The sequence below is a fragment of the Capra hircus genome, chromosome 28, assembly GCF_001704415.2.
Source record: "Capra hircus breed San Clemente chromosome 28, ASM170441v1, whole genome shotgun sequence".
Lineage (NCBI taxonomy): Eukaryota > Metazoa > Chordata > Mammalia > Artiodactyla > Bovidae > Capra > Capra hircus.
Window position 1 is genome coordinate 16,346,531 of NC_030835.1, and position 26,350 is coordinate 16,372,880.

General features: G+C 38.6%; 1 protein-coding gene and 1 pseudogene across 4 annotated transcripts in view; both read right to left on the bottom strand.

The window, feature by feature from the left end:
* The window catches only part of FAM149B1 (family with sequence similarity 149 member B1), a 54,162-nt gene that overhangs the window by 1,991 nt on the left and 25,821 nt on the right, over positions 1–26,350 (bottom strand). Inside the window, exons 6-13 of one of the 3 annotated variants that reach the window (XM_018042173.1) lie at positions 20,629–20,793; positions 17,068–17,255; positions 8,557–8,681; positions 6,670–6,776; positions 4,104–4,328; positions 2,598–2,721; positions 2,235–2,360; positions 389–485 (exon numbers count right to left, since the gene is read on the bottom strand). In XM_018042173.1, coding sequence (XP_017897662.1) covers positions 389–485; positions 2,235–2,360; positions 2,598–2,721; positions 4,104–4,328; positions 6,670–6,776; positions 8,557–8,681; positions 17,068–17,255; positions 20,629–20,793 — 1,157 coding nt within the window. The remainder of the gene's footprint in view (positions 1–388; positions 486–2,234; positions 2,361–2,597; positions 2,722–4,103; positions 4,329–6,669; positions 6,777–8,556; positions 8,682–17,067; positions 17,256–20,628; positions 20,794–26,350) is intronic. The other 2 variants (XM_018042174.1, XM_018042175.1) reach the window with 2 other exon arrangements.
* On the bottom strand, positions 24,923–26,235 carry LOC108634138 (annotated as a pseudogene). The gene has a single exon (XR_001917388.1). The product of XR_001917388.1 is annotated as a nucleophosmin pseudogene (transcript).

Here is a 26,350-nt window from a genome sequence, read left to right on the forward strand (position 1 = left end):
TGGCCTACCAGTTTAACTGATTAGAGCAGTTTAATCCATAGCAGTACAGGTTTTTGCCTACATAATAAAATCCATGCAGTGTTTGAATGCTATGAAAATGATTTATTTGGCTTAATTGGTTTAGATTAAAAAAAAAAAAAAGTATTGTTTACTCTGCCTGAATGGCAAGAGGTTAATTTATATATGAGAAAACAGATCTGGAACTTTTTGGCTTTGAGCAGTTAGAGTTCTCTTATTTTTCTTTTTATTACTATATCCTATATTCCAAAATGAATTTGAGATGATTTACAAAGATGTAGGAAAGCAAAATATAAAATCTGGAGGAAGGAAAAATAATAAGCATGGAAAAAAAGCAAGATCTTAACAAGACTTTAGTAAAATAATCCACCTGTAGTAATATCTCCACCTGTCCCTGCAGATCCCCTACCAGGTCGGGCCTGGTGAGGATACTCAGCAGCACACGCACGACGATACTGCGTATCTGGCTGAAAAAGAGAGAAGATGAGTCACTGCTTACAGTGTGACTTCTTCCAGAGGATGTGTTAGTTGTTTTACAAGGGAAAGCCCTGAAGTCAGACAGTAGTGTAACTGGCATCATCTGTCAGTCTGAGGGACAGTTGGCTGAATATACTCTTAACATTCCAAGTTAAAAATCCCAAGCCAGCAGCCCACAGAGTGATTGTTAACTTGTAAAAATTGCAAGTTCTGCAACTTTATTAATATGCCTTTAAGAAAATCTCAGCATTTATAAATAATCCATATGGTTTAATATTTCTTAAGTACTCATAACTGGCTCTCAAGGGAATTTGAATCTGATTTCCAGTGCCTGCTGACTGTTTAAAACAACAGAACAGAACGTTTTCAGCAACACTGACAACCTCCATGCTTAAAATGTGACTCAAACATTTCAAAGTTTAAGGGATTTAAAGGTTTTAAGATACAACTAAAATATCCACATGCAGATACTAAAAAAAGAGCTATCAATGCCATTTTGCTAGTACTTCTGGGACAACAAACATCCCCTCAGTTTCTTGTCAGCACTGGAATAAGAAATTTGAGGGTTTGTTTTTTTTCCTCTCCTGATAAAGCCCCATGTTTTCTATCAGTGGTCAGCAAACATTTTTTTTTTTTAAATAGAGGACCAGATAGTAAACATTTCAGGTTTTGTGGAACATACTGTCACTGGAACTATCCCATTCTGCTGTTAAGAGTAAGAAAGAAGCCACAGAAAGTACAAAATTGAATGTGGTGGCTCTGCTCTAAGAAAACTTTGTTTACAAAAACAGGCAGTTAAGCTGAACAGCTTATGAACTAGGATAGAGGCAAGAAAAGATTCTTCCCTAGAGCCTGCAGTGGGAACGTAGCTCTGCTGATACTTAACAGACTCTGGAACTGAGAGAATAAATTTATACTGTTTTAAGCCACCCAGTTTGTGGTAATTTGTTATGGCAGCCCTAGGAAGCTAATACAATGTCCCGTTCATTTATTCTCACCACTCTTCTAATGGGGGAAAGATCATATGGTGCTTTAGGCTGATACAGTTTAAGAATTATGAGTTGAGATAAGTGGGTTGCAAACACCACTGTCTTGAAAACTGGTTTAGGATGTGGGTGCCTGGTTCTTGGGCCACAAGTGTGCCCTCAGTCACTCTCTGGGCTTTCCAAGCCCTCTTGTACAAAGCAAATGCCATGGGGCTGAGTTTGGGGCAACGTCAGTGCCTGACCTCTAGTCTCCCAGTCAGGTTGTTTCTGATGTTTAAAAGTAAAAAGTCTAGTAAATGTACATTTAGTGGTGACAGTGTTAGCATTTCAAACACCAGTTAACAAAAACTGCAAGTCTTAACTTGCCCATCCACCAGTCCACAAAATAATGTTACCACTTTTTGTTTAATTCCCTCAGAGCAATGTTAAAAGAATGGAGTTAACGCTAATCTGATATGCACTGGAGTTTAACTTTTTTTGATTATTCTCAGAAATATCTAAATTTTAAATTGCTTAGAATTTGCTGTTTATATATAAGGCATTTTACCTTATTTTTACAAGTTAAAATAATGAGTGGCAGAGAGCAATTAGAGTTTCAACAAATATACTTAAAACGTAAAACACTGTTTTTATTAGAACCTCAGCTTTTACTCTTAGAGTTGATTAAGTCACCATATAAAGCCTTAAGCCTGCCAAACTAGTTTTTTCCTGTTTGCTCAGCTATCAGACAATAGAGGAAGTATGTCACTCTACCAAAAATGACTGAGTTGTATTGGGCCTGGAGAAAAAGTCAGGTAACAGGAGCCTCTCCTGGGGCTGCTGATGGTTAGGCTCATCCACCACTGCACTTCGAGCTCGACTGGAATCGCTATGGGTTTTCTGCAGAAGGGATAAGAATTACAGAAACAGTTAATTTATAGTGGAGCTGTGCATGTCCAGTATCAGCCCTAACAGGTATGGTAATTGCAGGCTAAGCAGCTCCAATTACATTGTCAAATCAGAATTCAGTTTGTACATTTGACAAAATATACAAGTCAAAACCAGAGCACAGATCCTGCAGAATTACTGACTATGAGGTTTTATAAACATTGGAAAGGCAATAGGAAGGAGACATACCGTTTGCCTTTGTGGCCCCACCATGCTCAAGTGTTCTGCTTTAGAGGTGCCAATAGGTGGCAGCAGATTATTTCGACTCAGCGGCAGTGGTGAGGGAGAGGAGAGCGAGTCAGCCGCCACAGGGCTGCGGATCCCACCAGCAAAAACCAAGATATGAAAGCATAAAATTGTAACAATATAAACAAATTGGTTAGCATCAAATACATTGAACAGATGAGTTTAATGTCATGCACAGAAAGCTTTAAGCTGCCTACACTTTTTAAAGTGAAGCGATCTCAAAGGATTTTGGAGAATGAAAATTTTGGGCTTCATAGTATTTTCTTATTTTTTGTTGAAGCTTCATCCTATGTGCACAGCAGAATTTGACCCTTTCTCCCATAAAGAACTGGAATAGAACAATTTTCCCTATCCTGGGTTGTTTTTTCCTGACAAATTCATAGATTGGTAATTTCGCATCTGATGAAACTCACAGTTCTGGGCCTTCTGGTTGTCCTTTTCACTAAAAATTATAATTTCCAGGTAAGGATCCTAAACTTTTATTACCTTCCAAAGGATTTGGAGCAGTTACAGTATTACTCATGCCCAAGACAGTAATTAAAGCTGAATGATACTTTTCATATCCCAGAAAAAAACAAAGTAACTTATTTTTTCCACTTCGAAAAAAGCACTGTCGAGGGATGAGAGATTAATTTTACATCAAAACCACTCATACCCAAGTGAATGTATAGCTTTACTGGTATAGAAAATATACCAATAAAGTCAAAATTAAGAAATGTTGGGAGAGAAGTATAGTGACATATGCTTCATTCAGAGGCTGAATTCAAAACGCTGAATTCGGTTATGGTGTTATTAATTCCTACCCTTGATCATAGTCTTAGAAATCAACCCTCATAAGATGTTTTTAAAATTAACAACTAATGGAAGGATTTTATTTTAAAAACTTGACTTGGAGTCTTTTGCACAGTGAGATGGGAAAAGGGAAGAGGACATGTTTACTGTTACTTCCTAGGATGTGCCAAGGGACATTTTTTCCTGGGGTACAGGCAGCTACTTATCTGAGATTTATGAAGTTTTCATTGTCAGTGAAATAAGTAAATCCTATTGGTATGGAAAAATATTAAAGGAGAACTAGTCATCACTTGGGGGAAGAATTTTACTGAGCATGTTCCCACTAAGGAAAATGTTTTAATAAAAATATATATAGAATGTCTTCTATTCCTTTGATGAGTTCTGTTGAAATAGTCTAGCCAACATTTCATTTGTGAAAATGTTTAGCTAAATCAGAAGGAAGATAAGTATAATCAGAAAATAAGTATATCTATATATTATTCAAATATAACTCCCATTTTTCTGTATTAGATTTAAACCAGTGTACAACTCATCATAAGAATATGTAGTGATTACTGCCTAGGCATATATTTCAATCTTATCTTTAAATTCATTCTATATGTAAAATTTTTCATTAGTTTTACCACAGATTCCAGAAATTCTGCTTCTGAAACCTACACTCGGGATCCTCTGCATATTTCATCCATAAGTCTTGGTGTTCCAGCGCGTGAATGGCTTGTGCTGATGGGATGAAGGGTACGTGGTGGGGGGTTGCGTCTCCTGGCGGACTGCACTGTATATGACAGAAATGATGTACTAAGCTTCAGGGCTCGATTTGGCCAATTTCGAGTTGAAAAGATGGTACTGGACCCAGGTCTCATAAGTAGCTTGTCATCAAGATCTCTAGTGGCCAAATATCAGAAACCCACAGTGAGATCAAGACTGCTCTGTACAGGGAGACAGAACTCAAAGGGTAAAAAGCCTTAAACTTTCAAGTACATTCAAGGGAGAGAAAGGCAAAAACAGAAAACAATCAATCAATAACCTAGTTTTAGATGTCATATAATTTATCTCAGGAATGAGAATGTGTATCTGAAAAAAGGACATCATTTCAGTCTTACACATGATTTACTAGAGTGGAGACTTGGGAAAGCAAGTACTTTATTCACCTGCCATCAGTCACTTCTTCAGTTACTGGTAAAGGCTAACCTGTAGTGTAGCTACTCCAAAGTGCTTCCCAGAAGTTTACCTCAGGGAATGTGCTTCCTACCATGTTGGAGGCATTCTTTTTGCTGAAGGCATGTCATCAGAAAGACTTAGTTGAAAGGCCAGTACTGCTGCTTAGTAGTGCTGTGGCACTAGTGTGGCTCGCATTGCAGAGATTAAAATGCTGAGCTAGCTAAAGCCCACAGGGGTAGGGGTTCCTTAGAAAGCTGGGAACAGCCAAAGGGTTCAGAGCTTTGTGCAGCCCAGGTCAGTAGATCCCCATTTGCGTAAACAGCTGTGAAACACAATACTCTTCTGTAAGTACTCTGGTAAATAAAATACCATATTCAACAGTTCAGTAGCTTAAACTCTGCCCCACAGATTCAGGTGCTTCATTTTTATGTTTTAAGCAGATGAGAGACCGTTTGATTTTATTGTAAGGCACCTAAGAGACAGTATTTATGCTGTGATATGGAGGGAAAGTGGAAGAATAACACTCTGCCACAGGCCATATTCTTCAAGCTTTCAGGCCACTTTGGTATCCTCTAGCACAAAATATGCCTCAGAGTTTGGAGAACTTTGAAGGAAAAATGCCCATCACAGAATAGGGCTAAACCTTGAGCATTACTTGTAAGAGATCTTTCTGGTCTTGCCTCCCTAACCACTCACTTAAGCCCTTTGTTTACACAGCCTACCTGCTTTCTAATTATAGGAGTTTAGGCCTTAGCTGCTCTTCATTCATCTTTATTTTTCCTCTGGACTACTCACTCATAAGTGGATTTATCACCTCTATACTTCTAGATCAGTCTCCAAATCTGACCTCTTCTATATGGCCCATCATTATAAACTCAACAGACCCTACACTCATCTCCCCCACCCCCAAACTGTCTTCCCTTGAGCTTGAAATCTGAGTTCACCTTTATTCCTCTGTTTTTATAGAATCTGATTTCTTTTATGATAACTCCTAAACAGTTTTATTACTTTTTTAGTCTTGGCTACATCTTGAGAACAGACCCATAACTGCCTGAATTCCTGCATTAGACTTCTCCTTTACCTTCAGTTCCTCCTTCTTTAATCCAATCTATGTTCTACTGTGTGAAGTCTTTCAAATTCCTGATTTAAACTGATGTTCTCCAAAGCTGAACACATACACTGCTGGATGGGAATGTAAAATGGTACAATTCTTTTGAAAAAATTTTATGAGTTTATTATAAAATTAAACATATACTTATCCTTTTACTTCTGTATATTGATAAATGAGAACGTAAGTCCAGACCAGTATAAGAATATGTATAGTGCCTTTTATATATAACAGCCCCAACCTGAAAAATAGCCCAAGTGTTCATTAACAGAAGAATGGATAAATAAATTGTGGTATGTTATTAAAATAGAATACTAGTTGGCAGTAAAAGAGAATCACATGCAACATGAATGGATCTCAGAAACAAGACATTCAAAACCCTCCACTGTCTGGTTCCAAAGTTCTTTAATTTCAGTCTCTGCTTTCCCACTAATCACACCAGTGGTCTTTGATCAGAACATTGAAGTTCTAACCTATTGTCTCCTGTTCTACTATAGCAAAAAATGATCTGCTTTCTCTTCTAAATATTTGTATTTTCCTGTCTCCAAACCTTTCCCCACATCATTTCTCATATCTAGAATAGCTTTGCTACTCTTCTCTGCTTATCCATACTTCCATCTTTCAAGGACACATTTAAAACCTGCATTTCCCACCAAAATGCTTCCCTTCTTTGGGACTGCCATAGTGTTCACTCACTTGAAGTACTCACACTTGGTACTCAGTCACAGGAATGCCCTAAATGGTTAGGTCTCTTTTTAGTTGTGTGTCTTCTCACCAGTTATTTTATCAGCTCCCTGAAGGTGGAGACCATTTTCCTTATATATTTCTACTCCCCACATGTCTCTGGTTGCTTGGTAGGCACTCAATACATGCATGTTGATTGACTTGACTTTGCTTTCCTTTTATTTTTTAGTGATCTACTTAAACTCTATAGTCTTAAAATTTTATACTTCTTACAGGAGCTTGTCCATTAGAGAGAGATTTCTTGGCTGTAGAGGCATCCCATGAATCAAGAGACCATTCACATTTGGCTGATGACCACTTGCTGCTTGACAGAGACTCATCTACATATCAAAAGAAGATGTTTCTCATTGGTTGGTGACGATACCAGCTTAGTTTCCCAACTTTGCCAAAAGTTAATATTTCCAAATTAGATCATTTATATATTTTTTTCTCCTATGTCTTAACTTTTGTAGTATCTTGGCCAGTATCCCATCTGGGGCCCCAAGTCCACTGTTAAGATGACAAGATCAGAGTCATCCTCTTCATTTCTGAATGGGGAAGCCTGATCAACTTACGTGAAAGCAATTAATAGCCAGTCTAATTGGGGAGAGAGGACCTTTATTATTATTTACATTAGAAAAAACAACATGGAACAAAAATGGGAAGAATAAGGGTAAACTCTAGTATATAATCTTTTACCATCACATAATCCTGTGCTCTGCTAATGCTTTCTCTGCTACAGCTGGAGCAGTCAGCTCTCAATAATAAGCTCAAATCTGAAGACTATTAGAAGGAGTTAATCTTATTTGTTCTAATGTTAGCAGGATTTAGTCTTACATGGACTGCCACTGCCACCTTAGTGTCCTGTTTATTTTCTCTCTTAGGTAATCAGTTCAGGGCCCTTTCTGGTTAGCTCCTCCTCTCCCAAGTAGGCATTCTTCTCCTACTTTCTCTCTAGAATATTTGGATTATTGCTTCTCCTTCCTTTGGTCATTAACAACTAGAAATGTGTATGTTAACTTTTCAGGGCTTAGGCTACTTAAACCATAAGCAGACCAGTTTGACATATAGAATTATTTTATTACTGTCACAGGAATATTAGATTACCTGGGTCATCCTCTAGTGTGATAAGATATGGGCCTTGCTGAGTTTATTTTCTAATTGAAGTATAATTGATGTACAGTATTATATGTTACAGGTATGTATAGTATAGTTATGTACAAGCTGAATTTACTTTTAAATAACCCTTTTAAAAATACAGCTGCACAATATCTGGCCAGTATACCAACAAAGCAAACAGTAGATCAGGCTCATCAGCCTGCAAGAAATGGCCATCTTATATGCTGAAGACTGAAACCATTTTCTCCTTTTGATTTGCCTTTTACACCTGGGTAATGATTGCTGCTAAGCCTCCAAAAGCAAAAAAGTCAACAGATTCAAATATAAAAAATAAAAACCAGGTAGGTCACAATAACAGAAAAAAAGAGGGAAGAAGTCAAAAAGAAATTCAAAAGATAGAATGTTAAGGCCACAGAAAATCTGACATTGGCCCCTCATTTTATTATATATTTCATTCTTCCCAAAGCTGCCTGGAGCTGACCATATAGTTGAATCTTGATTGCAGAGCTTATAGATACCTTTTCAAAAGAGCTGAAAATTACTTATCAACTCTGCTAAATCGTTTCAGTTGTGTCCGACTCTGTGTGACCCCAGAGATGGCAGCCCACCAGGCTCCCCCGTCCCTGGGATTCTCCAGGCAAGAACACTGGAGTGGGTTGCCATTTCCTTCTCCATTGCATGAAAGTGAAAAGTGAAAGCGAAGTCGCTCAGTCATGTCTGACTCTGTGCAACCCCATGGACTGCAGCCCATCAGGCTCCTCCATCCATGGGATTTTCCAGGCAAGAGTACTGGAGTGGGGTGCCATTGCCTTCTCCAACTTATCAACTCTAACTTGCTGTTTTTTCAAAATGAAACTTTTGCAAAGAATCACTGGATTACTATGATAACATAACTTTACTGGAAAAAAAAAGTCATAGTGATACAATTAAGCCAAATAACTGAGCAGACTTCTCTATAAGAATAGGTCTAGGCTCTCCTGTACATTCCCCTGTGGGACTTACCGGATTTGAGGTGATAGACAGCACCTTAGACTGTGGCACTCGAGGTAAGACCAAAGGTTGTAGTTCACTCAGCACACAGGGGCTTTGTGAAGCTGGTCTGGTGATTGCAACATTACTCTCATCATCTGAGCAAAGGAATAGAATCTATTATCCATGGATATCTTCAGACCCACAGCAACAGTACTGTGAAAAAAAATCTCCCCTGAGAATTCATAATCTCAAGCTAGGCTTCACTAATCTTTATAGCCCAGTTTCATACCACCTGCATGGTTCCAAAAAAACACTTTAAACCATGAACTTATTTTCAAGTGGTTTCTCAGGCTGGTGATGCCTGTTGGTTCCTGGCAGAATGAAAAGCAAAGATTACTAGAGCAAAGCTATCTAATGGGACATTTGGAGATTGAAGGAAATGTTCTATATATGCACTCTCCAGGATAGAGTGGCCTCAAGCCACATGTGGCTATAGAGGATTTAAAATTTGGCTACTGTGGGGCCTAGTAAAACTTACAAGCTATTGCCGAGTAAAAGAAACCATAAAACGAAAAGACAACCTGCAGAATGAGAGTAAGTGTTCGCAAATGACACGACTTAATTTCCTAAATACACAAACAGCTCATATAGCTCAACAAAAAACAACCCTATCCAAAAATTGGCAGAAGACCTAAGTAGATATTTCTTCAAAGAAGGGGTACAGATGGCCAATGGGCACAAGAACAGATGCTCAACACTTCGAATTATTAGAGAAATGCAAATCAAAACAATGAGGTACCAGCTCACATGAGTCAGAATAGCCATCATTAAAAAGTATACAAATAACACATGCTAAAGAAAGTTCAGAAAAAAGGGAACCCTCCTACACTGCTGGTGGGAATATAAGCTCGTGTAGCCACTGTAGAAAACAGTATGGAGGTTCCTTAGAAAACTAAAAATAGAGTTACCAAATGATCCAGCAATCCCATTCCTGGGCATATACCTGGACAAAACCATAATTCAAAAAGATGCATGTACCCCAGTGTCCAGAGCATAACAAGAGCCAATACATGGGAACAACCTAAATATCCACTGACAGATGAATGGATAAAGATGTGTGTGTGTGTGTGTGTGTGTGTATATATATACATGGAATAGTACTCAGCCATAAAAGAATGGAATAATGCCATTTGCAACAACATGGATGCAATGAGAGATTATTATACTAAGTGAAGTAAGTCAAAGAAAGGCAAATACCACATGATATCATTTGTAGAATCTAAAATATGACACAAGCCTATCTGTGAAACAAAAAATTATGGACATAGAGAACAGACTGGTTTCTAAGGGGGAGGAGGCTGAAGGAAGGATGGAGTGGTAGATTGGGGTTAGCACATGTAGGCTTTTATATATCGAATGGATTAAAAAAAACAAGGTCCTACTGTATAGCACAGAAGTATATTCAGTATCCTGTAGTAAACCATAATGGAAAAGAATATTAAGATATGTAAATATGGATGACTGAATCACTGCTGTACAACAGTAATTAACACAACCATTGTAAATCAACTATACTTCAATTAAAGAAAAATTTAGCTAGTGTGATTGAGAATGGAAATTTAAAATTACCTAATTGTAATTAATTAAAAATTTAAATAGCCACGTGACTAGTGAAACTGCATACCCATTACCACTGCCAGTTTTTGTGGCAGCGGTACTTATGTATGTCTTTGGGGAAGATATATACTGAGTGTATAATAGTGTCACATCTATATCCACTTGTTTATGGCTGCTTTCAAGGGCAGAGTTAAGCAGTTGCAACAGATTGGATGGCTGGCAAAGGCTAAAATATTTACTGCCTGGTTCTTTATACACAAACTTTGCTGACCCCTATTTTAGGACATTTCAGTCAACCCACCAAACCAGTCAGAGATCCTCCAGCTCCATTTTAAAATTACTTTCTTCTTTTTTCCAAACTTTAAGTTTCACAATAACCTAAATTTATGGATACACAGAAAAATAAGTGGTGTTTAGCATATTTGAAATGTTGTACATGAAGTATTAGTTACTTGGGCTGCCATTAAATGCCAGAGACTGGGTGGCTTAAACGACAGAAATTAATTTTCTCACAGTTCTGGAGCCTCAGAGTCCATGATCATGGTGCTGTTGGGGTTGGTTTATAGTGTGACCTCTCTTCCTGGCTCCTAGGCACAGTTGCCTTTTCACTTTGTGTTTGTTTGCATGACCTTTGCTCTTTGCATGCATAGAAAGAACTCATTAATGTCTCTTCCTTTTCTTAAGGATACCACCCCTATAGGAATAGAGTCTCACCATTCTGACCTCATTTAACCTTAATTATCTCTCTAAAGGCCATATCGCCAAACATAACCACATTGGGGCTTTTGGATTTTAAGGGGAACACAATTCAGTCCATAACATGGATAAACCATTTGTTTATCCATCAGTTGATGGATGTTTAGGTTGCTTCCACTTTTTTTACTCTTATGAATAATGCTGCTATCAGCATTCATGAAAGGCTTTTGTGTGGCTCTATTTCACTTCTTTAGGCTATATACCTTTGAGTAGAATTGCTGGGTCATATGGTAATTTAACTTTTTGAGGAACTGCCAAACTGGTTCCACAGTGACTGTACCACTTTGCATTCCCACCATTAATTTACAAACATTCCAATTTCACATCCTCATCAATACTTGTTACTGTCCTTTTTTAATCTTTAATATCGTCGCACTAGTAGGTATGAAGTGGTGTCTCATTGTGGTTTTGGTTATTTGCTTCCCCTAATGAATAATGATTTTGAACATCTTTTCATGTACTTATTGGCTATTTGTATATCTTTGGAGAAACTGCTCTTTGAGTTATTTGCTGATTAATTGGATTGTTTTTTCTTTTGTTTTGGGGTTGTAGTTCTTTATATATTGTGGATAATAGATTCTTGTTAGGTGTATGTTTTACATATATTTCCTCCCATTTTGTAGGCTATCTTTTCACTTTCTTGATAATGTCCCTTGATACACCCTAAAGTATTTTATTTTGATTAAGTCCAATTTATCTGTTTTTTCTTTGGTTGTATGTGGTCTTGGTGTCAGATGACATCTAAGAATCAGCTGCCAAATCCAAGCTCACTGAGATTTACTCCAGTGTTTTCTCCTAAGTTTTATGTAGCTCTTAAGTGTGTTCCTTTGGTCCATTCTGAGTTGATATTTTTTATAAAATGTGAAGTAACGATCCAACTTCATTCTTTTCAGTTCTCCCAGCACCATTTCCTTTTTTTTCCCCATCTGAATTTTTTTTTTTGATTGACAGAGTTGATTTACAATATTCAGTAAGTTTCAGGTGTACAACATAGTGGTTTACAATTTTAAAAGGTTATACTCCATTTATAGTTATGATAAAATATTGGCTGTGTTTCCTGCCAGCATCATTTCTTAAAGAGACTCTTCTTCCCTCATAGGCTTGGCTCCCTTGTTGAAAATCAACTGACCATAGATGTGTGGGTTATTTATGGACTTTTTATTCTATTCCATGTATCAATATATGTTCTTATGCCAGTACTGCACTGTTTTGATCACTGTAGCTTTGTATTATCTTTCAAAATCAAGAAGTGTGAGTCCTCCAAATTTGTTCTTTTTCAATATCGTTCTGGATATTCAGGATACCTTGCATTTCTATATGAATTATCTCTGCCTTTTAAAAAAGGCAGCTGGAATTTTGAGAAAGTTGTACTCAGACTGTAGATATATTTAGGGAAATTGCCATCTTAACAATACTAAGTCTTCCAATAACAAAAGCAGAGCCTGTCTTTCCATTTCTTTGTGTGTCTGTGCCCAGTCATTCAGTTAAGTCAACTCTTTGCAACCCTGTGGACTGTAGGCTGCCAAGCTCCTCTGTCCATGGAATTTTCTACCCAGGAATACTGGAGTGGGTTGCCATTTCCTACTCCAGGGGATCTTCCAGACCCAGGAATCGAACCTGCATCTCTTGCGTCTCCTGCATTGGCAGACAGATTCTTTACCACTGCACTGCCTGGGAAGCCCCTTCCGTTTCTTTCAGTTCAGTTCAGTCTCTCAGTCGTGTCCAACTCTGCAACCCCACGGATTGGAGCATGCCAGGCTTCCCTGTCCATCAACAACTCCTGGAGCTTACTCAAACTCATGTCCATCGAGTTAGTGATGCCATTCAACCATCTCATCCTCTGTTGTCCCCTTCTCTTTCCGCCTTCAATCTTTCCCAGCATCAGGGTCTTTTCCAATGAATCAGTTCTTTGCATCAGGTGGCCAAAATATTGGAGTTTCAGCTTCAGCATCAGTCCTTCCAATGAATATTCAGGACTGATTTCCTTTAGGACTGACTGGTTGGACCTCCATGCAGTCCAAAGGACTCTCAAGAGTCTTCTCCAACACCACAGCTCAGAGGCATCAATTCTTCGGCACTCAGCTTTCTTTATAGTCCAACTCTCAAATCCATACATGACTACTGGAAAAACCACAGCTTTGACTAGATGGACCTTTGTTGACAAAGTAATGTCTCTGCTTTTTAGTATGCTGTTGAGGTTGGTCATAGCTTTTCTTCCAAGGATCAAGTGTCTTTTAATTTCATGGCTGTAGTCACCATCTGCAGTGATTTTGAAGCCCAAGAAAATAGTCTCTCACTGTTTCCATTGTTTCCCTATCTATTTGCCATGAAGTGATGGGACCAGATACCTTGATCTTATTAGTTTTCTGAATGTTGAGTTTTAAGCCAGCTTTTTCACTCTTTTTTTCACTTTCATCAAGAGGCTCTTGAGTTCTTCTTCTCTTTCTGCTGTAAGGGTGGTGTCATCTGTATCAGTTCAGTTCAGTGCAGTTGCTCAGTCATGTCCGACTCTTTGCGACCCCATGAACCACAGCATGCCAGGCCTCCCTGTCCATCACCAACTCCTGGAGTTCACCCAAACCCATGTCTATCAAGTCGGTGACGCCATCCAACCATCTCATCCTCTGTTGTCCCCTTCTCCTGCCCTCAATCTTTCCCAGCATCAGGGTCTTTTCAAATGAGTCAACTCTTCCCATCAGGTGGCCAAAGTATTGGAGTTTCAGCTTCAGTCCTACCAGTGAACACCCAGGACTGATCTCCTTTATCTTTATTGATATTTCTCCTGGCAATCTTGATTCCAGCTTGTGCTTCATCCAGCCCGGCATCTCACATGATGTACTCTGCATATAAGTTAAATAAGCAGGGTGACATATTGTCACCCAAGGGTGACAGCCTTGATGTACTTTCCCAATTTGGAACCAGTCCATTGTTACATGTCCGGTTCTAACTGTTGCTTCTTGACCTGCATAAGATTTCTCAGGAGGCAGGTCAGGTCGTCTGGTATTCCCATATTTCCACAGTATGTTGTGATCCACATAGTCAAAGGCTTTGGCATAGACAATAAAGCAGAAATAGATGTTCTTCCGGAACTCTCTTGCAACTGCTTTTGGCTATTTCATCTCTGGTTCCTCTGCCTTTTCTAAATCCAGCTTGAACATCTGGAAGTTCACAGTTCACAAACTGTTGAAACCTGGCTTAGAGAATTTTGAACATTACTTTGCTAGCATATGAGATGAGTGCAATTGTGTGGTAGTTTGAGCATTCTTTGGCATTGCCTTTCTTTGGGATTGGAATGAAAACTGACCTTCTCCAGTCCTGTGGCCACTGCTGAGTTTTCCAGATTTGTTGGTATATTGAGTGCAGCACTTTCACAGAATCATCTTTTAGGACTGGAAATAGCTCAGCTGGAATTCCATCACCTCCACTAGCTTTGTTTGTAGTGATGCTTCCTAAGGCCCACTTGACTTCACATTCCAGGATGTCTGGCTCTAGGTGAGTGACCATACCATCATGGTTATCTGAGTCATGAAGATCTTTTTTGTATGGCTCTTCTGTGTATTTTTGCCACCTCTTCTTAGTATCTTCTGCTTCTGTTAGGTCCATACCATTTCTGTCCTTTATTGTGCCCATCTTTTCATGAAATGTTCCCTTGTTATCTCTAATCTTCTTGAAGAGATCTCTAGTCTTTCCTATTCTCTCGTTTTCCTTTATTTCTTTGCACTGATCACTGAGGAAGGCTTTCTTTAGGCCTTACCTATTTTCTTTCAGTGTTTTGTAGTATTCTGTGTAGAAGTCCTATACTTCCTTGGTTCCGTTTATTCCTAAGTATTTTATTCTTTTTCATACTAGTGTAAATAAACTGTTTCCTTAATTTCATTTTTGATTGTTCATTGATAGAAGCTGGAAGAATTTTGAGAAGCATGATAGAGAAGTCACAAACTACCTTGAATAGACTTAGGAGAAATTTGGATTTGGAGGGTGCTGTAGGGGAAAGCTCAGAAGGAAATGAGGAACACATTAGAAACTGGAAAAAGGGAGAACATATTAGAAACTGGAAGAAAGGAGATGCTTGCTGTTTTGTGACAGAAAGTTTAGTGAAATGGCCTCTTATGGTCATGTGAACAGCTGAACTTTCAAAGTGATGATTCTGGTTATATAGCTATGGAGATTTCCCAGCAAAGTGTTAAAGGTGAAGCCTGATTTTTTTCCTTGCTGCTTATGATAAGACACGAGATGAGAGAAATTGAGGGAAAAACTATTAAACATAGAGAAAACAGGACTTAATGATTTTGAGAATTCTCAATCTCTCTAGATTCAAAAGATTCCAAATAAAGGAAGGCTATCAGGCCCCCAAAATTCTACTGGCAGGACGCAACCTAATAAAATTACTTAGCTACAAACATGATACCTTTCATGTTAACAGGATGACTCAGAGGGTGAAATCAAGAGCTCAGAGGGGAGAGCAGAGAGCTAAGAGGATTATTTCCAGGCCTTGAAACTTGATGAAGGAATCCTGAATATTTTCACAGGTGGATTTCAGAATTGCTAGGGATCCCTCCCCCACCCCAGCTTTTAACTGGAGTGTCTAGAATGGTTATCCTTTTCCTGGCACACAACTATATGTTGGGTTTGTTGGGGTCAAATATCAATAATCTGTCTCTAGGAACAGAGTGGCTGGATTAAATAGTTAGATGTTTATGTACCTCTGTATTTAGTTTCACAGGGCTATAAAATAGAAATGAATTGTGCCCCCAATAACTTCACCTGCCCTGTATTACATCCAGGAACTTCATTCTTACCTGATTCAAAAATCTTTGGAGCTGAGGCTCCATCATTCCAAGAATGATTCTCTTGGAAACCTTTAAAGAGAGTTGAATGTACTTTGCATGTGGGAGCACATGACTCACTGGGGGCCAGTGGGAGGACTGTAGTGGACAAATTCCAGTGTGCCTCCCCAGCCTGTGATTCTCATCTCTGGGTGTTCAAACCTTTGTGTAGTCCCCTCCCTGGGAGTGTGGGCAGGACCTGTGACTTGCTTCAAACCAACAGATGATGGTAAAGGTGATGGGATGTCACCCCCTTGATTATGTTACATAATCTTCTGTCTTGCTAGTAGATTAGCTCTCAGTCTTTCTTACTGAGAAAGCTTTGGAGAAGTAAGCTACCATGACTACTACAGCTACAAGAAATTGGATGCTTCCAAAAACATGAGCCTCAACATGAGAACCAGCTCTGACCAACACCCTGATTGCAGCCTTGTGAGATCTTAAGTAAAGGACTAGCTGGCTGTTATTGGACTTCTGACTCACAGACCTGTGATATAATAAATGTGTATTGTTTGAAGCTGCTAAGTTTGTGTTAATGTTTTATGTAACATAGAAAACCAATGCAGACAATTGTTAGGACATTAAATATACATTTGACCATATACTCTGACAGTTCCACTCCTAGAAATCTACCCAAGAGAAAAAGGAAATACATGTCAAAATGTATGTCTTGTACCCTAGTGTTCATAAAAGCACTAATAGACCAAAAATGAAAATAGTCCAAACATCCATCAACAGATAAATGGATAAACAAGTTGTGGAACAGTGGAATACTACTCAGCAATAAAAGGAATAAATTATTGACACATGGATGACTCTCAGCATGATTTATACTGGGAGAAAGAACATGATAAAAAAAAGTCAATACAACATGATTCCATTTAAGCAGATCCGTTGTCACTTCAGGATAGTGAGTTGGGCAAGGGTAGGAGGGAGGGATTACAAGGTCATGAACTTTTGCGGGTAATGGATATGTTCACTGTATTGACTATCATAGTTTCATGGCTGTATATACATAAATCAACTTATTATATACTTTAAGTTTTACTGGTTTATTGTAAATCAGTTCTTCAATAAAGTGGTCTTTAAAATGTATTTGTGACTTGCACATGTTTTTTTTCTCACAAATAATTACATTCAAAAAGAAAGCTCAATCTCTAGTCATCATAGACTAGGCCTCATTACTCATCCAGTCATTCCCAAATATTGTCCAACTATCTGTTAGTTTCTATAAGAAATATAAATATGACACTTCTGTACTATTAAGCATATAATCTAATAGACTGGTTAGGATTTGGAAGTCTTAATTATTTTTTTACATTGTTTTCACAAAGAGCCTTACCAGAAGCAAATCCCTCCCAGTGAGTACGAGTCAGCTGTTCCATACAGCTTAGGACCTTGCTCCACACGTCATCAAACACATAAGCAAGGACATCCTCTTTCATGCAGTAAAATGGAGCAATGGGTGGATACCCTAATTTCTGTTTCTCTGTAGCTGCTTCTGATTTCTTTCCATGAAACTCCTCTTCCCTGTAACAGAAACAAGAGGGAAAGGTTTCATGGTTCTTCACTGAGTGTTCACCACTGTCTTTTGTGCTGCTTAGGAATGTGATCTGTGCTTCTCCCCCATAAATCTGTCCCCCCCCCCCACCCTTGACATATATAGCACAGATATTAAGTTCTCTTGTGAGCTCAGGAAGTTTTCAACAAAGGAGACTGCATTTTCCTTTTTTACCCCGATTCCACCCCCTTATTCTGGCAAAAAATAGAACAAGAAAAAGAAGGGTGAGAATCATTGTACTTTTTTTTTAGCTTTAAACAGATGGCACTGTCAGTTGAGCAACAAGCAAGCTATGACTTGAACACAGAAATAATCCTTTTGTTGTAATTGGATAACATTTAGATTATATTAATGTGACACACTGAATGGTATAACTGTGATTATGCTGCATAGTTATTTGAGGCAGTGATTCATTAGGGAAATAGTCCACATAGATTATTATATTGTATACTTTTACTAATCTAAATAAACATTTGGTAATTGATTGTAAAGGAAAAAGAGGGAAACCCAACAGCACAGGAAGCTACTCGGGCTCTTCTGGAATCTGTACCTATAATTCAGAAACTCCCAATTAGGCAAGGCTATCTCTTCCCTGGCAGTGAGTATCAATAGCACAAATAGATTTCTAGGGGAAGAAAATCTGGCTGATAGATGTGCTTATCTGTGACAGTATAAACTAAGACAAAGCAAATTGTGGAACCGACTTGGGTGGAGAGAAGTATCTTCCCACCTTAACAGTGAAAGTTACTCCTAGGGTAACAAAGTACTCAAGAATGAAATAGTAAACTAGGCTGGAAAGAAGGATTCTAAGATTTAAGCAGGACAGCCAGACTCTCTGCTTCTCCTTTCCAAAGGAAGAGCTAGCTTGGCATTAAGTGGTGGAGGAGGCTGTGTGTGTGTCAGTTGCTCAAGTCGTGTCCGACTGCGACCCCATGGACTATTGCTTGCCAGGCTTCTCTGTCTCCAGGCAAGAATACTGGAGTGGGTTGTCATTTCCTTCTCCAGGGGATCTTGACCCAGGGATGAAACCCAGGTTTCCTGCATTGTAGGCAGATTCTTTACCATCTAAGCCACCAGGGAAGCTGATTAGTATTAACTGTATTTCAATTTATATTTCTTTTAAGAGAAGATAACATAGCCATATGATGAAAATTCAAATTGCTTAGAAGGAAATGTATACATGTAGTGAAAAATAAGTTTCCTATATCTCTACCCCAATCCTCATTCCCAGAAGCAAACATACATAAGTCCAGAGAAAGTTCCATTATACACTGTACTGCACCTTGCTCATCCAATTATCAATGTATCCTGGCCCATGATCCCTATCAATATATATAAATCTGCCTCTTTAAAAAAATAACTGCAGAGTATTCCATTGGATATACCATAATATATGTAGCCAGGCAGCTGTTGATCAACTAACTTTTTGCTTTTATAATCAATACCACAATACATTTCTAGAGATATTCCTTATGTATTAGGTTACAGCCCAATAAACTAACAAAAATGTAAGTAAAAAATGCATTTAATACACCTAACCTGTTGAACATTATAGCTTAACCTAGCCTCCTTAAATGTGCTCAGAAGGCAAATTAGCATACAGCTGGGCAAAATTATCTAACACAAAGCCTATTTTATAATAAAGTGTTAAATATCTCATGTAATTTATTTCATACTCTACTGAAAGTGAAAAGCAATGGTTTATGGGTATAAAGTGGCTGTAAGTGTATTGGTTGTTTACCCTCATGATAGTGTGGCTGACTGGGAGCTGCAGCTTGCTGCCACTGCGTAACATCCTGAGAGAGTGTCATAGTGCATATCGCTAGTCCAAGAAAAGACAGAAATTCCAGCAGACAGTTGCTATTCAATGTGTATCAGTTCTATACCATTGTAAATCCAGAATTCATAAGTCAACTCATCTTAAGTTGGGGACTGTATGTATGTAGTTCTTTGGCTACATAGGTATCTTATTTGTAGGGTAGATTCCTATCAACAGATTACTGAGTCAAAGGGTATGTGCATTTCAATTTAAAGAGGTGGTACAGTTCTCCAGTAGTGAAAGAATATGCCTACTTTCTCATTCAAGGAATAATCAAATTTCTTTCCCTTTTGTCTTTTGATAGTCTGTCAGGTAAAATACTCATGATGGTTTTGGTTTGCATCTCTAAATGAGACTGAGTTTCATTTCATATATTTAAGATCCATTTTCTTATAATGTGAACTCTGCCATGTTCTTCGTTTTGTCCTTAATTTTTTCCTTATTGATATACATGTTAAGGAAATTAAGCCTCTATGCATGCATTAACTGCAAATATTTTTGCCAGTTTGTCTTCTGACTTTATGAATTTTTTATCCAGAAATTTTAAGTAGTTATTTTTAAAGGACTTGTAGATTTTAAGCTGTAGTTAGGAAGGCCTTCCCTATTACCAAACTATTAAAAAAAACCTTTCATATCTTATTTTCTTCCAAACTTACATGATTTCATTCATGACATCTCAGTATCTCAGTGGTATCTCTAAAGAGAAGACTGCCTTCCTAAAAATCTTCCCTGTATTACTTGAAAATTCATTGGGTTTGAGTCATGAACATCACGTTTTGGAGTAGTTAAATCAGCTTTATTTAAAGCTAAAATGAAGGGAAAAGACCTTTGAGGAAAAAGGAGGAGAAAATACAGATAATTTGCCTCAGGCCAGATGAAGTGAAAGGGAAGGGGGAAATCTCTGGAAAATCAAAAGAGCATACATATGATTCTCTTGGAACAATTAGCTAACTCATTGCCATGTACAGAAATCTGAGTTATGTCTACCTTAGCCTAGGACTGTATACATTGAACATAAAAGTAAGCATGGCTCAATAGGAAATAAGGGAAGAAAAGTCCAGAATCATGTGACACTAACTAGACCTAACCACAGCCTCATAGCCTGAAATTCTCACTTCCAGATGTGCTACTGTGACTATCATTCTGAACTTCTAAAGGCTTGGAGGAATAGTTTAAGAGGTTAATATTTCAGGGACACAGCATGGAACAGTAAGAGAGCCTGGATTTAGAATAAGATGAATAAAGTTTCCATGAATTACTGGTGATAATTGACAAAGAAGAAAAATCAAATTATATGGAGAAAAAATTAATTCATTGAAAACTGTTTAATCCCAGTAAGAGGCAAATGACATGTGCAGGAAAAAACAATTTATATCAATTAAGTATACGAATGCTGGACAACTGAGAAGTAATAGAACATAAATAACAAATTTAATTATAGATAATATTGGTGGCATACTTTAGAAAAATAGATACTAATACACAAAACGGGAGTAAAAAAGTTTACAAGATATAATACTCACGTATCTGTGTGGTCAAATGCTAGGTATTCTTCTATTATTCCCTCAGAAAATATGATACAGTCGTCTTCTCTTTCCATAGAACACAAGCAAGGGGATTTGGCAATGGAGGATGCTTTAGGACCAAATGAAGATGAAAAATGTAACTTCTTTCCCCTAATGCCAAATCTGGGAGAGGGGAAAGATAGTAATTATGTACAACATAAACAGTTCTCACAGGAACTCATTCATACAGGTTTCAGCTCAAAGTCCCTTCCCCTGATGACACCTTCCTGGGCTAGTCTAAACTTTAATACCTATTATTTCTCAGAACAGGAATAAATACGAGCCACACACCCACTCTGCTTCGGTGTATTATGCACCTAATACTGAAGCAGTTGAATACTACTTGCTATCTTTTCAGATGCAATGGCTATGGCTATAAAATAAGCTTTCTTTTTTTTTTTAATCTAAGAATATTTACATTCATGTTCAACTCTTTGAAGTACCTCAGGAGATTATAGGTTTATTTCAGTAACTTCACTGTTGTTGAACATGCATGCACATTATTGTGCAACAGATCTCTTGAACTTATATTGCAAAACTGAGACTCTGGTATCCACTAAACACTAATTGCCCCTTCCCTTTCCTCTCCTCCTTTGGGCAACTATGCTTCTATTTTCTGTTTCTATGATTAGACTACTTTAGATACTAAATATGGGTGGAATCATATTGTATTTGTCCTTTTGTGACTAGCTTATTTAACTTATTAAATAATACCTTCAAGGCTCATCAATCCATATTCTGGCATGTAACAGGATTTCCTTCTATAATATTCCATTGTGTGTATATAAATTTTCTTTATCCATTCATCTGTGATGACCATCTGGGTTGTTTCCACCTCTTGCCTATTGTGATTAATGCTTCAATGAATACTGGTATGCAAGTATCTCTTTGAGATCCTCCTTTGAATTTTTTTTGGATATACACCTGAGTGGGATTGCTGGTTCATATAGTAATTCTATTTTTAGTGTTTTAAGAAGCCTCCATACTGTTTTCCAAGAGACAACAGGAGACTTCCCTGTAGCTTAAATGGTAAAGAATGCCTGCGAGGCAGGAAACCAGGGTTCAGTCACTGGGTTGGGAAGTTCCTTGGGAGGAGGGAATGGCAATCCACTCCAGTATTCTTGCCTGGAGAATTCCACGGGCAGAGAAGCCTGGCGGCCTACAAGTCTGTGGGTTCGCTAAGAGTCAGACACGACTGATCACCTAACACAGCCCATACTGTTTTCCTTAGTGGCTATACCGTTTTACACTCCATTTCTCTCAACAGTTCACAAAAGGTTCCAATTTTTTGTCTACATTTTTGCCAAAAGTTGTTGCTTTCTGTTCTCTAGATAGTGGCCATCCTGATGATGGGTTGTGGTAGTTTAGTCACAAAGTTGTGTTTGACTCTTGTGACCCTGTGGACTGTAGCCCACCTGACTCCTCTGTCCATGAGATTTTCCAGGCAAGAATACTGGAGTGGGTTTCCATTTCCTTCTCCAGAAGATCTTCCTGACCCAGGGACCAAACCAGCATCTCCTGCATTGCAGGCAGACTCTTTATTGCTGAGCCACCAGGGACACCCAAAGAGACTGTTACATGTTGACTAAACTTTTTCTCAGGCCACAAAACTAGACTGCATTTCCCAGGACCCCCATACAGTTAAACAATGGGTTCAGTTCAGCTCAGTCACTCAGTCATGTCTGACTCTGCGATCTCATGAACTGCAGCACACCAGGCTTCCCTGTTCATCACGAACTCCCAAAGCTTCCTCAAATTTATGTCTAACAAGTTGGTGATGCCATCCAACCATCTCATCCTCTGTCATCCCCTTGTCTTCCTGCCTTCAAACTTTCCCAGCATCAGGGTCTTTTCCAACGAGTCAGCTCTTTGCATCAAGTCGCCGAAGTATCGGGGCTTCAGGTTCAGCATCAGTCCTTCCAATGAATGTTAAGGACTGATTTTCTTTAGGAATGACTAGTTTGATCTCTTTGCTGTCCAAGAGGCTCTCAAGAGTCTTCTCCAACACCACAGTTCAAAAGCATGAATTCTTCGGTGCTCAGGTTTCTTTATGGTCCAACATTGACATCCATACATGACTACTGGAAAAACCATAGCTTTGACTATATGGACCTTTGTCATTAAAGTAATGTCTCTGCTTTTTGGTATGCTGTCAAGGTTTGTCATAGCTTTTCTTCCAAGGAGCAAGCTTCTTTTAATTTCATGGCTGCAGTCACTATCTGCAGTGATTTTGGAGCCCAAGAAAATAAAGTCTCTCCTTGTTTCCATTGTTTCCCCATCCAGTTGCCATGAAGTGATGGGACTGGATGCCATAATCTTAGTTTTCTGAATGTTGAGTTTTAAGGCAGCTTTTTCACTCTCTTCTTTCACTTTCATCAAGAGGCTCTTTAGTTCTCCTTCATGTTTTGCCATGAGGGTGGTGTCATCTGCATATCTGAGGTTATTGATATTTCTCCCACCAGTCTTGATTCCAGTTCATGCTTCATCCAGCCCAGCATTTCGCATGATGTACTCTGCATAGAAGCTAAATAAGCAAGGTGAAAATATACAGCCCTGATGTACTCCTTTCCCAATTTGAAGCCAGTCTGTTGTTCCATGTTCTGTCCTAACTATTGCTTCTTGACCTACATACAGATTTCTCAGGAGGCAGGTAAGGTGGTCTGGTATTCCCATCTCTTTAAGAATTTCTCACAGTTTGTTGTGATCTACACAATCAAAGGCTTTAGTGTAGTCAATGAAGCAGAAGTAGATGTTTTTCTGGCATTCTCTTGCTTTTTGTATGATCCAATGAATGTTGGTAATTTCATCTCTGGTTCCTCTGCCTTTTCTAAATCCTTCTTGAACATCTGGAAGTTCTCAGTTCATGTACTGTTGAAGCCTGGCTTGAAGAATCTTGAGCATTACTCTGCTAGCGTGTGAGGTGAGTGCAGTTGTGCTGTAGTTTGAACATTCTCTGGCTTTGCCTTTCTTTGGGATTGGAATGAAAACTGACCTTTTCCAGTCCTGTGGCCAAGTTTTCACCAAATTTGCTGGCATATTGAGTGCAGCATTTACACAGCATCATCTTATTTAAAAAAATAACATTTATTTATTTTGGCTGTGCTGGGTCTTCACTGCTGTGTGTGGGCTTGCTCTAGTTGCGGCTACTCTCGTTGCCATTTGCAGGCTTCTCATAATGGTGGCTTCTCTTGTTGTGGAGCACAGAGTCTAAGGTGCATGGTCTTCAGTAGTTGCCTCGCATGGGCTCAGCAGTTGTGGCACACAGACCTAGTTGCTCTGTGGCATGTGGGATCTTCCCACATATGGGACTGAACCAGTGTCCACTGCACTGCAAGGTGGATTCCTAACCGCTGGACCACCAGGGAGGCCCTCACAGCATCATCATTTCGGACTTGAAATAGCTCAGCTGGAATGGGTATGAGGTGGTTATTTCATTGTGGTTTTGATTTGCATTCCTCTTATGATTAGTGATGTTGAGCATCATTTACTTGTTGGCCACTGGTTTATCTTCTTTGAGAACTGTCTATTCTCTTGTCCTTTTCTGTTTTTAAATTGGGTTCTTTTTGTTGTTGTTGGATTGTAGAAGTTCCTCATGTGTTCTAGATATTAACCCTTTATCAGACATGTGACTTGGAAATATTCTCCCCCACTCCATAGGTTGCCTTTTCACTTTAATGATTTTTTTCTTCGGGTGCACAGAAATTTTTGAGTTTGATGTAGTCCCATTTGTCTATTTTTGCTTTTGTTTTTAGGTTTTGATGTTCTATCCAATAAATCATTGCCAAATCCAATATCCTGAAGCTTTCGCCCTGTGTTTTATTCTAGGAGTTTTAATAGTTTTAGGTCTTACATTTAGGTCTTTGAAATCATTCTGAGTTAAGCTCTGTATATGGTGTAAGATCAGAGTTTCACTTCATTCTTTTGCATTGTTTTCCCAGCACCATTTGTTGGGGCGATTGTCCTTTCCCCGCTGTGTAACCTTGGCACCCTTGTTGAAAGGTTTATTTTCTAGTTATCTATTCTTTCAATGATTTTTTTAACGGTTATAATTCTGCATACAGTCGTACACTTTGGCAACTTATTAGATATTATAGTTAATTTTTGTTGCCGTATGTATTTAAACTAAGGGTAGATAAGCCCCTTAAACTAACTTGCAGCAGAAGATTACAAAGTTTTTTTCATTAAAAAAAAATTGTATTTATTTTGTGCTATACAGTAGGTCTTTGTTGGTTATCCATTTTATTTTATTTTATTTTTTTTACTTTATTAAAATACTGAGTTTATTTCACATGTATATTTGTCTCCCCACCATTCCCATCTGTCTGACCACCACTACTACTATTCCTATCATAACATTCCATACATACTTAAAACCAAGCAAAGGGTGGAGTTCCATCTTTAAAAACTAAACAGGCATTTTGGACAACACATTCTTGGCAATGGAACGTGGACAACATTTATCAGACACGGTAGGGAAAGTTCTCACTCTGCATTATAAAAAGGACAGCCAGATATCAACTGTTACAGAAATGAAATAAGACGGAAAATTTTTAACAAACTGTTTAAACTATTTTCTTAAAGAGACTTCCTCCACTGCCAGAGATCTTGAATAGCCTCCTGGTCAGTCATCCGGAAACAATTCTTCACATAATTGATAAACTTGGCTTCCACTTTGGGAAGGGAACCACCTTTTTCTATACTTGCTTGCATTTTTGCTTTAATGTCTTCTACAGAGCTAGGTCCTTTTGGTGTTTTAGGTGTTTTTTCCTGTTTCTTGAAGGATTCTTGACCTTTTGATCTTGGTGTTGACGGTTTTGAGTCTTTTCCATTTTGGTTTGATTTTTGTGCATTTTTGGCTGGAGTATCTCGTACAGATTTCTTTACTGGAGCTTTTTCTTCAACTTCCTCATCAAAATCGTCATCATCATCATCTTCATCATCATCATCGTCATCGTCATCATCATCTTCATCTTCATCAGCAGCAAGCTTTACTTTTTTCTGGGGAACCTTGCTACCACTTCCAGGGGCAGAACGCTTTCCAGATATACTTAGGAGTTTCACCTCCTCCTCCTCCTCTTCTTCTGACTCTGCATCTTCCTCCACAGCTACTAAGTGCTGTCCACTGATATGCACAGGCCCTGAACCACACTTCAACAGTAAGACCACAGGTGGTGTAATTTCAAAGCCCCCAAGAGAAACCGTTGGCTGTACAGACATCTTCAAAGTCGCCAGGGTTACTTTAATTGGACTGCCTTCATAATTCATCGCCTCTGCTTCAACAATGTGTAACTCATCCTTTGCTCCAGCCCCTAAACTGACCGTTCTTAAAGATAACTGGTGCTCATTTTCATCATTATCCACCTTGAAGTGATAATCTCTGTCAGCCTTTAGTTCACAACCGAAAAGATAGTTCTGGGGCCTCAAGGGGCTCATGTCCATGTCCATTGAATCCTCCATGGGTTGGCGGCACGCACTTATGTGGGAGAGAAGCCGGACGGAATTAAACGACTACTATTCGAACCAGCAGCCGCGCAGGACGGAATCACATCAGGGTGTTGGTTATCCATTTTAAATATAGCAGTGTGTACATGTCCACACCAAACTCCTTAACTATCCCTTCCTCCCATCCTTACCTGCCCCGGACCCGGAAACCATAAGTTTGCTCTCTGTGAGTCTCTTT